This window comes from Pseudophryne corroboree, chromosome 3, assembly GCF_028390025.1.
Source record: "Pseudophryne corroboree isolate aPseCor3 chromosome 3, aPseCor3.hap2, whole genome shotgun sequence".
Classification (NCBI taxonomy): domain Eukaryota; kingdom Metazoa; phylum Chordata; class Amphibia; order Anura; family Myobatrachidae; genus Pseudophryne; species Pseudophryne corroboree.
In genome coordinates this window covers 154320380-154338219 of record NC_086446.1, presented here as the reverse complement: position 1 = coordinate 154338219, position 17840 = coordinate 154320380, and the positions used below count along the sequence as shown (strand labels likewise).

The window sequence follows — 17840 nt, the reverse complement described above, 5'->3', positions numbered from 1 at the left end:
TTTGGCAAAACCTCACCGAAAATTTTTTGTCGGATTCGGGTGTGTTTTGGATTCGGGTGTTTTTTTTCAAAAAACCCTAAAAAACAGCTTAAATCATAGAATTTGGGGGTCATTTTGATACCATAGTATTATTAACCCCAATAACCATAATTTCCACTCATTTCCAGTCTATTCTGAACACCTCACACCTCACAATATTATTTTTAGTCCTAAAATTTGCACCGAGGTCGCTGGATGGCTAAGCTAAGCGACACAAGTGGCCGACACAAACACCTGGCCCATCTAGGAGTGGCACTGCAGTGTCAGACAGGATGGCTCTTCAAAAAAATTGTCCCCAAACAGCACATGATGCAAAGAAAAAAAGAGGCGCACCAAGGTCGCTGTGTGACTAAGATAAGTGACACAAGTGGCCGACACAAACACCTGGCCCATCTAGGAGTGGCACTGCAGTGTCAGACAGGATGGCACTTAAAAAAATTGTCCCCAAACAGCACATGATGCAAAGAAAAAAAGAGGCGCACCAAGGTCGCTGTGTGACTAAGCTAAGCGACACAAGTGGCCGACACAAACACCTGGCCCATCTAGGAGTGGCACTGCAGTGTCAGACAGGATGGCACTTCATAAAAATTGTCCCCAAACAGCACATGATGCAAAGAAAAAAAGAGGCGCACCAAGGTCGCTGTGTGACTAAGCTAAGCGACACAAGTGGCCGACACAAACACCTGGCCCATCAAGGAGTGGCACTGCAGTGTCAGACAGGATGGCACTTCAAAAAAATTGTCCCCAAACAGCACATGATGCAAAGAAAAATGAAAGAAAAAAGAGGTGCAAGATGGAATTGTCGGCCCTCCCACCCACCCTTATGTTGTATAAACAGGACATGCACACTTTAACGAACCCATCATTTCAGCGACAGGGTCTGCCACACGACTGTGACTGAAATGACTGGTTGGTTTGGGCCCCCACCAAAAAAGAAGCAATCAATCTCTCCTTGCACAAACTGGCTCTACAGAGGCAAGATGTCCACCTCATCATCAACCTCCGATTCCTCACCCCTTTCACTGTGTACATCCCCCTCCTCACAGATTATTAATTCGTCCCCACTGAAATCCACCATCTCAGATCCCTGTGTACTTTCTTGGAGGCAATTGCTGGTGAATGTCTCCATGGAGGAATTGATTAGAATTCATTTTGATGAACATCATCTTCTCCACATTTTCTGGAAGTAACCTCGTACGCCGATTGCTAACAAGGTGAGCGGCTGCACTAAACACTCTTTCGGAGTACACACTGGAGGGAGGGCAACTTAGGTAGAATAAAGCCAGTTTGTGCAAGGGCCTCCAAATCGCCTCTTTTTCCTGCCAGTATACGTACGGATTGTCTGACGTGCCTACTTGGATGCGGTCACTCATATAATCCTCCACCATTCTTTTAATCGTGAGAGAATCATATGCAGTGACAGTAGACGACATGTCAGTAATCGTTGGCAGGTCCTTTAATCCGGACCAGATGTCAGCACTCGCTCCAGACTGCCCTGCATCACTGCCAACGGGTGGGCTCAGAATTCTTAGCCTTTTCCTCGCACCCCCAGTTGCGGGAGAATGTGAAGGAGGAGATGTTGACGGGTCACGTTCCGCTTGACTTGACAATTTTCTCACCAGCAGATCTTTGAACCTCTGCAGACTTGTGTCTGCCGGAAAGAGAGATACAACGTAGGTTTTAAATCTAGGATCGAGCACGGTGGCCAAAATGTAGTGCTCTGATTTCAACAGATTGACCACCCGTGAATCCTGATTAAGCGAATTAAGGGCTCCATCCACAAGTCCCACATGCCTAGCGGAATCGCTCTGTTTTAGCTCCTCCTTCAATGTCTTCAGCTTCTCCTGACTCAGGCTGGCAGTGTCTGAACTGACTTCACGTGTGGCAAGTTCAAAGGGTTGCAGAACCTTGCACAACGTTGAAATCATTCTCCACTGCGCTTGTGTCAGGTGCATTCCCCCTCCTTTGCCTATATCGTGGGCAGATGTATAGGTTTGAATGGCATTTTGCTGCTCCTCCATCCTCTGAAGCATATAGAGGGTTGAATTCCACCTCGTTACCACCTCTTGCTTCAGATGATGTCAGGGCAGGTTCAGGATTGTTTGGTGGTGCTCCAGTCTTCTGTACGCGGTGGCTGAATGCCGAAAGTGGCCTCCAATTCTTCGGGCCACCGACAGCATCTCTTGCACGCCCCTGTCGTTTTTTAAATAATTCTGCACCACCAAATTCAATGTATGTGCAAAACATGGGACGTGCTGGAATTTGCCCAGATGTAATGCACGCACAATATTGCTGGCGTTGTCCGATGTCACAAATCCCCAGGAGAGTCCAATTGGGGTAAGCCATTCTGCGATGATCTTCCTCAGTTTCCGTAAGAGGTTGTCAGCTGTGTGCCTCTTCTGGAAAGCGGTGATACAAAGCGTAGCCTGCCTAGGAACGAGTTGGCGTTTGCGAGATGCTGCTACTGGTGCCGCCGCTGCTGTTCTTGCTGCGGGAGGCAATACATCTACCCAGTGGGCTGTCACAGTCATATAGTCCTGAGTCTGTCCTGCTCCACTTGTCCACATGTCCGCGGTTAAGTGGACATTGGGTACAACTGCATTTTTTAGGACACTGGTGACTCTTTTTCTGAGGTCTGTGTACATTTTCGGTATCGCCTGCCTAGAGAAATGGAACCTAGATGGTATTTGGTACCGGGGACACCGTACCTCAATCAAGTCTCTAGTTGCCTCTGAATTTACAGTGGATACCGGAACCACGTTTTTCACCGCCCAGGCTGCCAAGGCCTGAGTTATCTGCTTTGCAGCAGGATGACTGCTGTGATATTTCATCTTCCTCGCAAAGGACTGTTGGACAGTCAATTGCTTACTGGAAGTAGTACAAGTGGTCTTCCGACTTCCCCTCTGGGATGCCGATCGACTCCCAGCAGCTACAACAGCAGCGCCAGCAGCAGTAGGCGTTACACTCAAGGATGCATCGGAGGAATCCCAGGCAGGAGAGGACTCGTCAGACTTGCCAGTGACATGGCCTGCAGGACTATTGGCTTTCCTGGGTAAGGAGGAAATTGACACTGAGGGAGTTGGTGGTGTGGTTTGCAGGAGCTTGGTTACAAGAGGAAGGGATTTAGTGGTCAGTGGACTGCTTCCGCTGTCACCCAAAGTTTTTGAACTTGTCACTGACTTATGATGAATGCGCTGCAGGTGACGTATAAGGGAGGATGTTCCGAGGTGGTTAACGTCCTTACCCCTACTTATTACAGCTTGACAAAGGCAACACACGGCTTGACACCTGTTGTCCGCATTTCAGTTGAAATAATTCCACCCCGAAGAGCTGATTTTTTTTTTTTTTTTTTACCAGACATGTCAATGGCCATATTCGTCCCACGGACAACAGGTGTTTCCCCGGGTGCCTGACTTAAACAAACCACCTCACCATCAGAATCCTCCTTGTCAATTTCCTCCCCAGCGCCAGCAACACCCATATCCTCATCCTGGTGTACTTCAACAGTGACATCTTCAATTTGACTATCAGGAACTGGACTGCGGGTGCTCCTTCCAGTACTTGCAGGGGGCGTGCAAATGGTGGAAGGTGCAAGCTCTTCCCGTCCAGTGTTGGGAAGGTCAGGCATCGCAACCGACACAATTGGACTCTCCTTGGGGATTTGTGACTTAGAAGAACGCACAGTTCTTTGCTGTGCTTTTGCCAGCTTAAGTCTTTTCATTTTTCTAGCGAGAGGATGAGTGCTTCCATCCTCATGTGAATCTGAACCACTAGCCATGAACATAGGCCAGGGCCTTAGCCGTTCCTTGCCACTCCGTGTCGTAAATGGCATATTGGCAAGTTTATGCTTCTCACCAGACGCTTTAAATTTTGATTTTTGGGTCATTTTACTGAACTTTTGTTTTTTGGATTTTACATGCTCTCTACTATGACATTGGGCATCGGCCTTGGCAGACGACGTTGATGGCATTTCATCGTCTCGGCCATGACTAGTGGCAGCAGCTTCAGCACGAGGTGGTAGTGACTCTTGATCTTTTCTTAATTTTAACCTCCACATTTTTGTTCTCCATTTTTTAATGTGTGGAATTATATGCCAGTATCAATAGCAATGGCCTACTACTATATATACTGCGCACAACTAAAATGCACCACAGGTATACAATGTAGATGGATAGTATACTTAATGACGACACAGAGGTAGGTACAGCAGTGGCCTTCCGTACCGTACTGCTATATATAGTATACTGGTGGTCACTGTGTCAGCAAACTGCAAAACTAAAATGCACCACAGGTATAGAATGTAGATGGATAGTATACTTAATGATGACACAGAGGTACGTACAGCAGTGGCCTTCCGTACCGTACTGCTATATATACTGGTGGTCACTGTGTCAGCAAACTGCAAAACGAAAATGCACCACAGGTATATAATGAAGATGGATAGTATACTTAATGACAACACAGAGGTAGGTACAGCAGTGGCCTTCCGTACCGTACTGCTATATATAGTATACTGGTGGTCACTGTGTCAGCAAACTGCAAAACTAAAATGCACCACAGGTATAGATGGATAGTATACTTAATGACAACACAGAGGTAGGTACAGCAGTGGCCTTCCGTACCGTACTGCTATATATAGTATACTGGTGGTCACTGTGTCAGCAAACTGCAAAACTAAAATGCACCACAGGTAGAGAATGTAGATGGATAGTATACTTAATGACGACACAGAGGTAGGTACAGCAGTGGCCTTCCGTACCGTACTGCTATATATAGTATACTGGTGGTCACTGTGTCAGCAAACTGCAAAACTAAAATGCACCACAGGTATAGAATGTAGATGGATAGTATACTTAATGACGACACAGAGGTAGGTACAGCAGTGGCCTTCTGTACCGTACTGCTATATATAGTATACTGGTGGTCACTGTGTCAGCAAACTGCAAAACTAAAATGCACCACAGGTATAGAATGTAGATGGATAGTATACTTAATGACGACACAGAGGTAGGTACAGCAGTGGCCTTCTGTACCGTACTGCTATATATACTGGTGGTCACTGTGTCAGCAAACTGCACAACTGAAATGCACCACAGGTATAGAATCTAGATGGATAGTATACTTAATGACGACACAGAGGTAGGTACAGCAGTGGCCTACTATACCGTAATGCTATATATTATATACTGGTGGTCACTGGTCAGCAAAACTCTGCACTGTACTCCTCCTATATAATATTATACTGGTGGTCACCAGTCCCCACAATAAAGCAGCACACTGAGCACAGATATGGAGTGTTTTTTAGGCAGACAACGTATACTGGAGGTCACTGTCAGCAAAACTCTGCACTGTACTCCTGCTATATAATACAGCTGCTCCCCAGTCCCCACAATTAAGCAGTGTGAGCACAGATATATGCAGCACACTGAGCACAGATATGGAGTTTTTTTCAGGCAGACAACGTATTACTGGTGGTCACTGTCAGCAAAACTCTGCACTGTACTCCTCCTATATACAGCTGCTCCCCATTCCCCACAATTAAGTAATAAGAAAGCACAAAATATTTGCAATGCATCAACATAAACGGAGAGGACGCCAGCCACGTCCTCTCCCTAACATTTCCAATGCACGAGTGAAAATGGCGGCGACGCGCGGCTGCTTATATAGAATCCGAATCTCGCGAGAATCCGACAGCGGGATGATGACGTTCGGGCGAGCTCGGGTTAACCGAGTCATACGGGAGAATCCGAGTATGGCTCGGACCCGTGTAAAATGGGTGAAGTTCGGGGGGGTTCGGTTTCCGAGAAACCGAACCCGCTCATCACTAATATATATATATATATATATATATATATATATATATAGGTCGCACCCATGTATAGGAGAAGAGATCTCATCAGCTGGAGTGTCATCCACAAATATTCTCCAGAGCATCCACTTATAGAAATGAACAATGGAGCACTCACCAGGCTTTTTCTTAGAAAAGAAAAAGCCTGGTGAGTGCTCCATTGTTCGTTTATATATATATATATATATATATATATATATACACACAGACACACTAGTTTACGGACCTAGCATATACTGGGTCACCTCAGTCCCCACCCCCGTGATTGGCTCCACCCAGTTCTGGTAACCCCCCATGCAAATCCTGCATTTGCCACTGACTCTACGCCTCTAACAATTTTCAACTTTATAAACAAGCTTTACAGACTTTCATATTACTGGAAAAACAAGATAAATGAATACAATAATGATAAATGAGTAGCGAAAACACATTTAAAATGTTACTACACATTAGTATACATTGGCATGAATATGGTACATTATTTTAGTAGCTGGATTAAGTAACTTAATAATAGAGGAAAGTGGTGAACTATAGCAAAGCAAGCCATGGTCTGTGGTGAGCTTCAATTAGACACTACAAACTCACCTCCAGTGGGGGGCGACATACGACAGAAGTGAAGTCCGGCCATCGGTCCACAAGTACTTGTAGCCTGAAAGGGTTTTTGTGGATCATATTGTACACAGCTCCACATACCTGCATTATTGGCAAAGAGTAATAGGTCATATATGGAGAAATGGCTCCATAAAGATGCAGGTGGAGACAAATACTGTATACACTACAGGGTAGCAGCATCTGGGTGTAGCAGGGCCACATCTACTTTCTGTTTCATTTCTTCACTGACGGTAATCTTTCTGTAATATGTGTGTAGTGCCAGATCCCTAGTCATGGTGCTTGTAGAAAGCAATAAAGGAGACACCACTTAAAATGGCACCACAGATAGGAATGGGATTAGTTTACCGTCGGTCACTATACCAATGATACTCCCTGTATTATGTTTTGAGAATTGTGTTGCTCTTTGTTACCTGCACTCCATTTTTGTTATTTATTTACTGTTATGCTAAGTTTTGTCTCCCTGTACTGTCCTTTGTACGGTACTGCGAAACACTTGTGGCGCCCTATAAATAAAATGTAATAATAAATAATATTAATAATACCAATGCCGGAATGCCGCTGGGCGAAAATCCTGCCAGTCGGCATGCCGACTGGCAGGGACTATTCCCACTTGTGAGTGGCGCTCGCCACCAAGTTCGCTGCATGGCAGTGAGCCTAAACTCCGGAAACCTAAACTCCGGGATCTCGGCATCGGTATGGTGACCGGCGGTTTCCCAACCACGGGTCACCCATACCCAACCCATAGGAATAGTGTCCACATCAGTAATAGTGACCACGTCTGAACCCATGAATTGCTTCCTCACTACATGGATGTAGAATGTATTCGCACTCACCTGCAGTGACTCAGGAAAACTGCGGGTCAGCGCTCTCTGTAGAGTGGCCAGCTTGGAGACGCCGGTCAGTAGAAGCATTCTGTGGAGATAATAACATAAGGGATTGGATTTATAAGCATCTCTGATTTCTGAATTACAAGAGAGAGGGGGAGATGTATCAATCCTTGGGGAGAGATAAAGTACCAACCAATCAGCTCCTGTCATTCTTCAAACACAAAATGTAAAACTGTAAAATGATGATGGAAGCTGATTGGTTGGAACTTTGTCTCTCTCCAAGACTTAATTTATTAATAATAATATTACTAATATTTCTGCTTGTTAATGAAAGATAAGAATACAAACTTTTCTTTTAGTTATCCATTTACTAATGCGTTTGTAAAGGTTGAAGCCTATGCCTCACAGAATATCAGAATCCCAGACAGATTTATTTAGTAAACATGGAATCAAGAATAGAGCAAAATAAAGATTATTAATATAATGAGGGTGTGGGGGGGGGGGGGGGGGGGGGCAAGGGGGAGGAGGGAGCAGCGGGGGGAGGGGGGATACATTTCATTAACTGCGCCACTGACATTCCAAAATAATTTGATTAAATGAACATTTATGTTATACATTTACTGGAAGACTTAAGGGGACTATCAGCTTGAAACTAAAGATTTTCTTTTGTTAATTTTTGCCACAAAAAAAATGTTAAGAAACTTTAAGAGGCAGACTAGATGGGCCAAGTGGTTCTTATCTGCCGTCAAATTCTATGTAACTTCCCCGCGGCAGCTGACTGATGCTCAGCACCTCAGCAATACTTGCTGATACATACCTCCCAACTTTCTGAAGTTGGGAGGAGGGACACTGGCGTGTGCCAAAATTAGGGGCGTGGCCTCACGGGTAGGAGCGTGACCTCATGGGAAGTGCTGCTATTGCAGGCCACGCTCTCGTTTTGCCACAGTGGGGGGCATGCTGAGCGTTTTGTGAGCTGCTGGCAAGCCCCCTGTCCCTCTCTCCAGGTAAATAGATACTGTGCGCATGCACACAGCGTCTAATGACCGTTGCTCTGAAGGGGGTGCCCCCATGTTTTTGGGGGCAGCAGTGTCCCACAGTGGGGGGGAAGTTGTGAGGCTCCTTTCAGTTGCTGCTCTGTGGTGAACATGCACATAGGAGACAGAGGGTCTGGAGTTATGCCAGCAGCTCATAGAGCACTGGGCATGCCCCCACAGTACTGGAAAACAGAGGCATGGCCAGCATTGGTGCAAAGACATGCCACCTTTTGCTGAGGACATGCCCCCTTTTAGAGAGCGCACACCGACGGCGCGCGAGAAGTCCCACCTCCTGTTTTTTACATGTTGGGAGGTATGTGATAGTAGTAGGAACAAATTTACCACTGTCAGACGGTACAAGGGGTAAGTTTACTAAAGGTTAGATTTGATTCTATTCCAAAACTGATGGACAATGATGGGTATTTATTATCCATCAGGTTTCAATTCAAACATGACATCAATCTCAGTCAGTTTTTGCAGCTCCAAATGCATACTTACCTCGGGTTAGTCCCCCACAGCCCCAGAAGAGTGGGCAACCCTCCCACATTATGCCCACTTCCTAGTGAAATGGGCAAAATGGGGAGACAAATTCTGCAAAATCGTGGACCCGCTGGAGGGGATGAGGCCTAATGACATGATTATTTGCTAATCGCGTCATTTTAGCTCTGCTCCTATGCAAATATTCCACAATCGCATTATTTTTAGGGATGTGCACTTGAAATTTTTCGGGTTTTGTGTTTTGGTTTTGGGTTCGGTTCCGCGGCCGTGTTTTGGGTTCGAACGCGTTTTGGCAAAACCTCACCGAATTTTTTTTGTCGGATTCGGGTGTGTTTTGGATTCGGGTGTTTTTTTCAAAAAACCCTAAAAAACTGCTTAAATCATAGAATTTGGGGGTCATTTTGATCCCAAAGTATTATTAACCTCAAAAACCATAATTTCCACTCATTTTCAGTCTATTCTGAACACCTCACACCTCACAATATTATTTTTAGTCCTAAAATTTGCACCGAGGTCGCTGGATGACTAAGCTAAGCGACCCAAGTGGCCGACACAAACACCTGGCCCATCTTGGAGTGGCACTGCAGTGTCACGCAGGATGGCCCTTCCAAAAAACACTCCCCAAACAGCACATGACGCAAATAAAAAAAGAGGCGCAATGAGGTAGCTGTGTGACTGAGCTCAACGACCCAAGTGGCCGACACAAACACCTGGCCCATCTAGGAGTGGCACTGCAGTGTCACGCAGGATGGCCCTTCCAAAAAACACTCCCCAAACAGCACATGACGCAAAGAAAAAAAGAGGCGCAATGAGGTAGCTGTGTGACTAAGCTCAACGACCCAAGTGGCCGACACAAACACCTGGCCCATCTAGGAGTGGCACTGCAGCACGCAGGATGGCCCTTCCAAAAAACACTCCCCAAACAGCACATGACGCAAAGAAGAAAAAAAAGAGGCGCAATGAGGTAGCTGTGTGAGTAAGCTAAGCGACCCTAGTGGCCGACACAAACACCTGGCCCATCTAGGAGTGGCACTGCAGTGTCACGCAGGATGGCCCTTCAAAAAAATACTCCCCAAACAGCACATGACGCAAAGAAAAATTAAAGAAAAAAGAGGTGCAAGATGGAATTGTCCTTGGCCCTCCCACCCACCCTTATGTTGTATAAACAGGACATGCACACTTTAACCAACCCATCATTTCAGTGACAGGGTCTGCCACACGACTGTGACTGAAATGACGGGTTGGTTTGGACCCCCACCAAAAAAGAAGCAATTAATCTCTCCTTGCACAAACTGGCTCTACAGAGGCAAGATGTCCACCTCATCATCATCCTCCGATATATCACCGTGTACATCCCCCTCCTCACAGATTATCAATTCGTCCCCACTGGAATCCACCATCACAGCTCCCTGTGTACTTTGTGGAGGCAATTGCTGCTGGTCAATGTCTCCACGGAGGAATTGATTATAATTCATTTTAATGAACATCATCTTCTCCACATTTTCTGGAAGTAACCTCGTACGCCGATTGCTGACAAGGTGAGCGGCGGCACTAAACACTCTTTCGGAGTACACACTTGTGGGAGGGCAACTTAGGTAGAATAAAGCAAGTTTGTGCAAGGGCCTACAAATTGCCTCTTTTTCCTGCCAGTATAAGTACGGACTGTCTGACGTGCCTACTTGGATGCGGTCACTCATATAATCCTCCACCATTCTTTCAATGGGGAGAGAATCATATGCAGTGCCAGTAGACGACATGTCCGTAATCGTTGGCAGGTCCTTCAGTCCGGACCAGATGTAAGCATCAGCAGTCGCTCCAGACTGCCCTGCATCACCGCCAGTGGGTGGGCTCGGAATTCTGAGCCTTTTCCTCGCACCCCCAGTTGCGGGAGAATGTGAAGGAGGAGATGTTGACAGGTCGCGTTCCGCTTGACTTGACAATTTTCTCACCAGCAGGTCTTTGAACCCCAGCAGACTTGTGTCTGCCGGAAAGAGAGATCCAAGGTAGGTTTTAAATCTAGGATCGAGCACGGTGGCCAAAATGTAGTGCTCTGATTTCAACAGATTGACCACCCGTGAATCCTTGTTAAGCGAATTAAGGGCTCCATCCACAAGTCCCACATGCCTAGCGGAATCGCTCTGTGTTAGCTCCTCCTTCAATGTCTCCAGCTTCTTCTGCAAAAGCCTGATAAGGGGAATGACCTGACTCAGGCTGGCAGTGTCTGAACTGACTTCACGTGTGGCAAGTTCAAAAGGTTGCAGAACCTTGCACAACGTTGAAATCATTCTCCACTGCGCTTGAGACAGGTGCATTTCACCTCCTATATCGTGCTCAGTTGTATAGGCTTGAATGGCCTTTTGCTGCTCCTCCAACCTCTGAAGCATATAGAGGGTTGAATTCCACCTCGTTACCACTTCTTGCTTCAGATGATGGCAGGGCAGGTTCAGGCGTTTTTGGTGTTGCTCCAGTCTTCTGTACGTGGTGCCTGTACGCCGAAAGTGTCCCGCAATTCTTCTGGCCACCGACAGCATCTCTTGCACGCCCCTCTCGTTTTTTAAATAATTCTGCACCACCAAATTCAAGGTATGTGCAAAACATGGGACGTGCTGGAATTTGCCCAGATTTAATGCACACACAATATTGCTGGCGTTGTCCGATGCCACAAATCCACAGGAGAGTTCAATTGGGGTAAGCCATTCCGCGATGATCTTCCTTAGTTGCCGTATGATGTTTTCAGCTGTGTGCGTATTCTGGAAACCGGTGATACAAAGCGTAGCCTGCCTAGGAACGAGTTGGCGTTTGCGAGATGCTGCTACTGGTGCCGCCGCTGCTGTTCTTGCGGCGGGAGTCCATACATCTACCCAGTGGGCTGTCACAGTCATATAGTCCTGACCCTGCCCTGCTCCACTTGTCCACATGTCCGTGGTTAAGTGGGCATTGGGTACAGCTGCATTTTTTAGGACACTGGTGACTCTTTTTCTGAGGTCTGTGTACATTTTCGGTATCGCCTGCCTAGAGAAATGGAACCTAGATGGTATTTGGTACCGGGAACACAGTACCTCCAACAAGTCTCTAGTTGGCTCTGCAGTAATGATGGATACCGGAACCACGTTTCTCACCACCCAGGATGCCAAGGCCTCAGTTATCCGCTTTGCAGCAGGATGACTGCTGTGATATTTCATCTTCCTCGCAAAGGACTGTTGGACAGTCAATTGCTTGGTGGAAGTAGTAAAAGTGGTCTTACGACATCCCCTCTGGGATGACCATCGACTCCCAGCAGCAACAACAGCAGCGCCAGCAGCAGTAGGCGTTACACGCAAGGATGCATCGGAGGAATCCCAGGCAGGAGAGGACTCGTCAGAATTGCCAGTGACATGGCCTGCAGGACTATTGGCATTCCTGGGGAAGGAGGAAATTGACACTGAGGGAGTTGGTGGGGTGGTTTGCGTGAGCTTGGTTACAAGAGGAAGGGATTTACTGGTCAGTGGACTGCTTCCGCTGTCGCCCAAAGTTTTTGAACTTGTCACTGACTTATTATGAATGCGCTGCAGGTGACGTATAAGGGAGGATGTTCCGAGGTGGTTAACGTCCTTACCCCTACTTATTACAGCTTGACAAAGGCAACACACGGCTTGACAAATGTTGTCCGCATTTCTGTTGAAATACTTCCACACCGAAGAGCTGATTTTTTTGGTATTTTCACCAGGCATGTCAATGGCCATATTCCTCCCACGGACAACAGGTGTCTCCCCGGGTGCCTGACTTAAACAAACCACCTCACCATCAGAATCCTCCTTGTCAATTTCCTCCCCAGCGCCAGCAACACCCATATCCTCCTCATCCTGGTGTACTTCAACACTGACATCTTCAATCTGACTATCAGGAACTGGACTGCGGGTGCTCCTTCCAGCACTTGCAGGGGGCGTGCAAATGGTGGAAGGCGCATGCTCTTCACGTCCAGTGTTGGGAAGGTCAGGCATCGCAACCGACACAATTGGACTCTCCTTGTGGATTTGGGTTTTCGAAGAACGCACAGTTCTTTGCTGTGCTTTTGCCAGCTTGAGTCTTTTCATTTTTCTAGCGAGAGGCTGAGTGCTTCCATCCTCATGTAAAGCTGAACCACTAGCCATGAACATAGGCCAGGGCCTCAGCCGTTCCTTGCCACTCCGTGTGGTAAATGGCATATTGGCAAGTTTACGCTTCTCCTCCGACAATTTTATTTTAGATTTTTGAGTCCTTTTTTTACTGATATTTGGTGTTTTGGATTTTACATGCTCTGTACTATGACATTGGGCATCGGCCTTGGCAGACGACGTTGATGGAATTTCATCGTCTCGGCCATGACTAGTGGCAGCAGCTTCAGCACGAGGTGGAAGTGAATCTTGATCTTTCCCTATTTTTGGAACCTCAACATTTTTGTTCTCCATATTTTAATAGGCACAACTAAAAGGCACCTCAGGTAAACAATGGAGATGGATGGATACTAGTATACTTATGGATGACGAGCGACTGCCGACACAGAGGTAGCTACAGCCGTGGACTACCGTACTGTGTCTGCTGCTAATATAGACTGGATGATAATGAGATAAAATTAAAATATATATATATATCACACTAGTACTGCAGCCAGACAGGTATATATATTGTAATGACGGACCAGCTGGATACTGTCTGTCAGCACTGCAGACTCCTAAAGTAAGCTACTAGTATCAAGAAGATATAAAAAAAAAAAACCACGGGTAGGTGGTATACAATTATGGATGGACGAGCGACTGCCGACACAGAGGTAGCTACAGCCGTGGACTACCGTACTGTGTCTGCTGCTAATATAGACTGGATGATAATGAGATAAAATTAAAATATATATATATATCACACTAGTACTGCAGCCGGACAGGTATATATTATGTAATGACGGACCTGCTGGACACTGTCTGTCAGCACTGCAGACTCCTAAAGTAAGCTACTAGTATCAAGAAGATAGAAAAAAAAAAAAACCACGGGTAGGTGGTATACAATTATGGATGGACGAGCGACTGCCGACACAGAGGTAGCTACAGCCGTGGACTACCGTACTGTGTCTGCTGCTAATATAGACTGGATGATAATGAGATAAAATTAAAATATATATATATATCACACTAGTACTGCAGCCGGACAGGTATATATTATGTAATGACGGACCTGCTGGACACTGTCTGCAGAATGCGTTTATAAAAACACCACACGACGAGTGTTTAACTTTTTCAGGCAGACAATCACAATATACTGGTGGTCAGCAGACAATCACAATATACTGGTGGTCAGTGGTCACTGGTCAGTCACACTGGCAGTGGCACTCTGGCAGCAAAAGTGTGCACTGTACTTAAAATATGTACTCCTGCTATAACTGCTCCCCAGTCTCCCCCACAATTAAGCTGTGTGAGCAGTGAGCACTCAGCACAGTCAGATAATGATATACAGTATTATATATGATGCAGCACACTGGGCTGAGCACAGATATGGTATGTGACTGTGTCACACTGTGTATCATTTTTTTTCAGGCAGAGAACGGATTAATTAAACTGGTGGTGGTCACTGGTCACTGGTCACACTATCAGCAAGTAGTACTCCGTCCTAAGCAGACAATCACAATATACTGGTGGTCAGTGTGGTCACTGGTCAGTCACACTGGCAGTGTGGCACTCTGGCAGCAAAAGTGTGCACTGTACTTAAAATATATTATTTATGTACTCCTGCTCTAACTGCTCCCCAGTCTCCCCCACAATTAAGCTGTGTGAGCAGTGAGCACTCAGCACAGTCAGATATACAGTATTACATATGATGATGCAGCACACTGAGGCTGAGCACAGATATGGTATGTGACTGTGTCACACTGTGTATCGTTTTTTTTCAGGCAGAGAACGGATTAATTAAACTGGTGGTCAATGGTCACTGGTCACACTATCAGCAAGTAGTAGTACTCCAGTCCTAATATGCGCCCCAAAATTAGTAAATAGTGTCTCTAACTCTCTACTCTCTTCTCTATAAACGGAGAGGACGCCAGCCACGTCCTCTCCCTATCAATCTCAATGCACGTGTGAAAATGGCGGCGACGCGCGGCTCCTTATATAGAATCCGAGTCTCGCGATAGAATCCGAGCCTCGCGAGAATCCGACAGCGGGATGATGACGTTCGGGCGGGAGGATCCGAGCCTGCTCGGCCCCGTGTAAAAAAAGCTGAAGTTCGGCGGGTTCGGATTCCGAGAAACCGAACCCGCTCATCACTAATTATTTTCCCAGCAAGTGAGCGGGACCTGATGACAAAATTTACTTAGCCCCACCCCTGTTTCCACCCACCTGCTTCTCCTCTCTGAGCATCTCCTGGAGAGGAGATAAGAAATGTAGGTAAGTATGTCTAAATGTGGTTGGTTCAAACCTAATGGCAAATAGAATTACAAAAATGACCACAAACCTGTACAAACAGAAGCACTAAAATTTGGGGGAAAGAGAAAAAGACAAAATAACCTTTTTTGGGAGCACTCATTTGTAAGTAATGAAAATGTATATGTCAAATGTGAATATTTATATAAAACGTAACCTTTATTTAGTTCCTAATAAATTAATTAATAAATTAATAATAAATTAAGTAAAATAATGGTTATAATAATAAACAGTAAACAAAATATTTTATTATAAAAACTTAATTGCCTTTTTAACAAATAAGGTTCAAGATAACGCGAAGGTGAAAATATCAAGAAGTATGTTCAGGATTCTTATATAAAATGTAAAAGATGTTCAAATGATCACTGAATAGTTAGGATGTTACGTTCCTCAATTGACAGACTTTGACAATGGTAACAATAGGGCCACAGAGTAGGCTGTGGAGCAATGAATGTAGAGTAGTGATCTCCTCGAAAAGTTGCCAACAGCACCTAGTATTCCCAGGTGGTCTCCCATGCAAGTACTGATCAGGCCTTTCCTGCTTAGCTTCCGAGCTGGATTAAGCCTGGTGAAGGGATAAAGAAGTGATAAGTGGAAGGTGATAACACACCAGCCAGTCAGCTCCTAACTGTCATTTTTCAAATCCGTAATGATTGGCTGGTGCGTTATCACCTTGCACTTATCACTTCTTTATCCCTTCTCCAGGCTTAATACTTTTGACCCTATGATTTGTGCAGGCTTCTTCACTGTAAAATGTAAAGAAAGGGTTAAAGAACTGCATGCAGTTCCCCCTATTTCCAATAATCAGCACTGGGCTGAACCAGTCGGAGGGGATAATGCTATAGCAGTTTGACAAACAGCATAGGTCCCCCTGCTATAAACATTGCACAGCCCCAAACCAGTCAGCCCAGACCAGGAATTCCTCAGAAAGCTGGGATATCAAAAATTAAATGTGGTACCCCCTCCCGAGGAACCTCCAGGCCTATGCTGAAAACCCAGGGCTATACCACCCATCCCCTGTAAATATATTAGAAATTAATATTTTGTACAGGTGAACTACATGTACCAGTAAGCCTGTCCTGGCATGCCAGCATTTGCGGAACAAGTGCCAGCAAGCAGGCACAGAAATTAGGAGCCTGCTGGCACCTATAGTCTACCTTTAAAGAAGATATTAAAATAAACATAGTACATGGACACTGTGTGTGTGTGTGTGTGTGTGTGTGTGTGTGTGTGTGTGTGTGTGTGTGTGTGTGTTTTAAACATGCACAGCCCAGATACATTAATTTCATGCTTCCCAAATCTAAACCACAAACCCGAGCCCCACGGTCATGCACTGTACAGCCTAAAGTGCAAATCCAAAATAACAGGTTCACTGATAGTCACTGTCATTGAAATCTATTGGGGTAGCGCGGTTTGCCTGAGAGAGCTTGGGAGCAGCTCTCTTAACCAATCAATGCTTCCCCATTGATTTCAAAGACAGTATCAACCCCCATCACTAACAGTGCCATTGGGCTTACTTCCAGTTATGTGGTTCTGACACAGAAAATAGATATTAAAAAGATAGACAGTCATTAGGCCGACAGCAAAAGGTTGCCAGTCAAAAGGTCAACAGGGTCAAGAGGTCGACAATCAAAAGGTCGGCAGGGTCAAATGGTCGACAGGGTCAAAAGGTTGACAGTCAAAAAGGTTGGCAGGTCAAAAGGTCGAACCATCCAAAAAATGTTGGTTGTTGTTTTGTGTTTTTAAACATTTTTTACCCAAATGCTGTGAAATGCGCCCCCTCGCCAAGATTCAGGTGTGGTGGCTCGCACTGCTTCACTTCGCTCGCTATAAGGTTACTAATGGTGATAGTTTGTTACATGGATAGTCAATTTTATGAAATGCGGCCCCCACGTGTGGTCGCTTTGCTTGACACGCTTCGGGCTCGGTGGCTTGCTCCATTTCACTCTCCACAAGGTTACTAAAGGTAATAGTTTGTCACATGGATAGTAACTGCAGCAAAAGCTGTAAAAATAAAAAAAAAAACCCTATAAAACATGTGTTGACCTTTTGGCCCTGTCGACCTTTCGACTGTCAACCTTTTGGCCATGTCAACCTTTTTTTGTCGACCTTTTGACAAGGTCAACCTAATGCATGTCGACCATTACTGGTCGACCTATTGACTGTAGACCTTTTTATTGTAGATCTATGGACCGGATACCCAGTTATGTTTACAGTCCACAGATGGCATCCATGGCGGTCCATCTGCACGAAGTTTCACAATCTTTGCGAGATCTCACGCATGTTTATTGCATTATTCCAGGTGGCAGGATGCAGCACATCAGCACTATGCTGATTTACTGCAGAAATTTCTTTAGGGGAGTCCCATCTCCCTCATGCCAGCAGTCAAAATATCAACGCTATTGCTTCCTCTTTAGATGTTGATGAGAAGTGAAGCAGGTAGAGCTGTAGCTACAGTACATAAGTGACATAATGATGCATCTTCCTCTTGGATCTAAGAGGCAGGGTGATGTAAATTATTAAATATAGGCCCAGATTTATCAAGTTTTGGAGAGTGATA

At 45.6% G+C, this 17840-nt stretch overlaps 1 protein-coding gene across 1 annotated transcript in view; it reads right to left on the bottom strand.

Moving 5' to 3' along the window:
• LOC135057219 (glycine N-acyltransferase-like protein 1) overlaps positions 1–7410 on the bottom strand; it is a 52285-nt gene extending 44875 nt beyond the window's left edge. Inside the window, exons 1-2 of the mRNA XM_063963112.1 lie at positions 7333–7410; positions 6473–6580 (exon numbers count right to left, since the gene is read on the bottom strand). Of these exons, the coding sequence (XP_063819182.1) occupies positions 6473–6580; positions 7333–7410 (186 nt within the window). The remainder of the gene's footprint in view (positions 1–6472; positions 6581–7332) is intronic.
• Positions 7411–17840: the final 10430 nt, after the last annotated feature.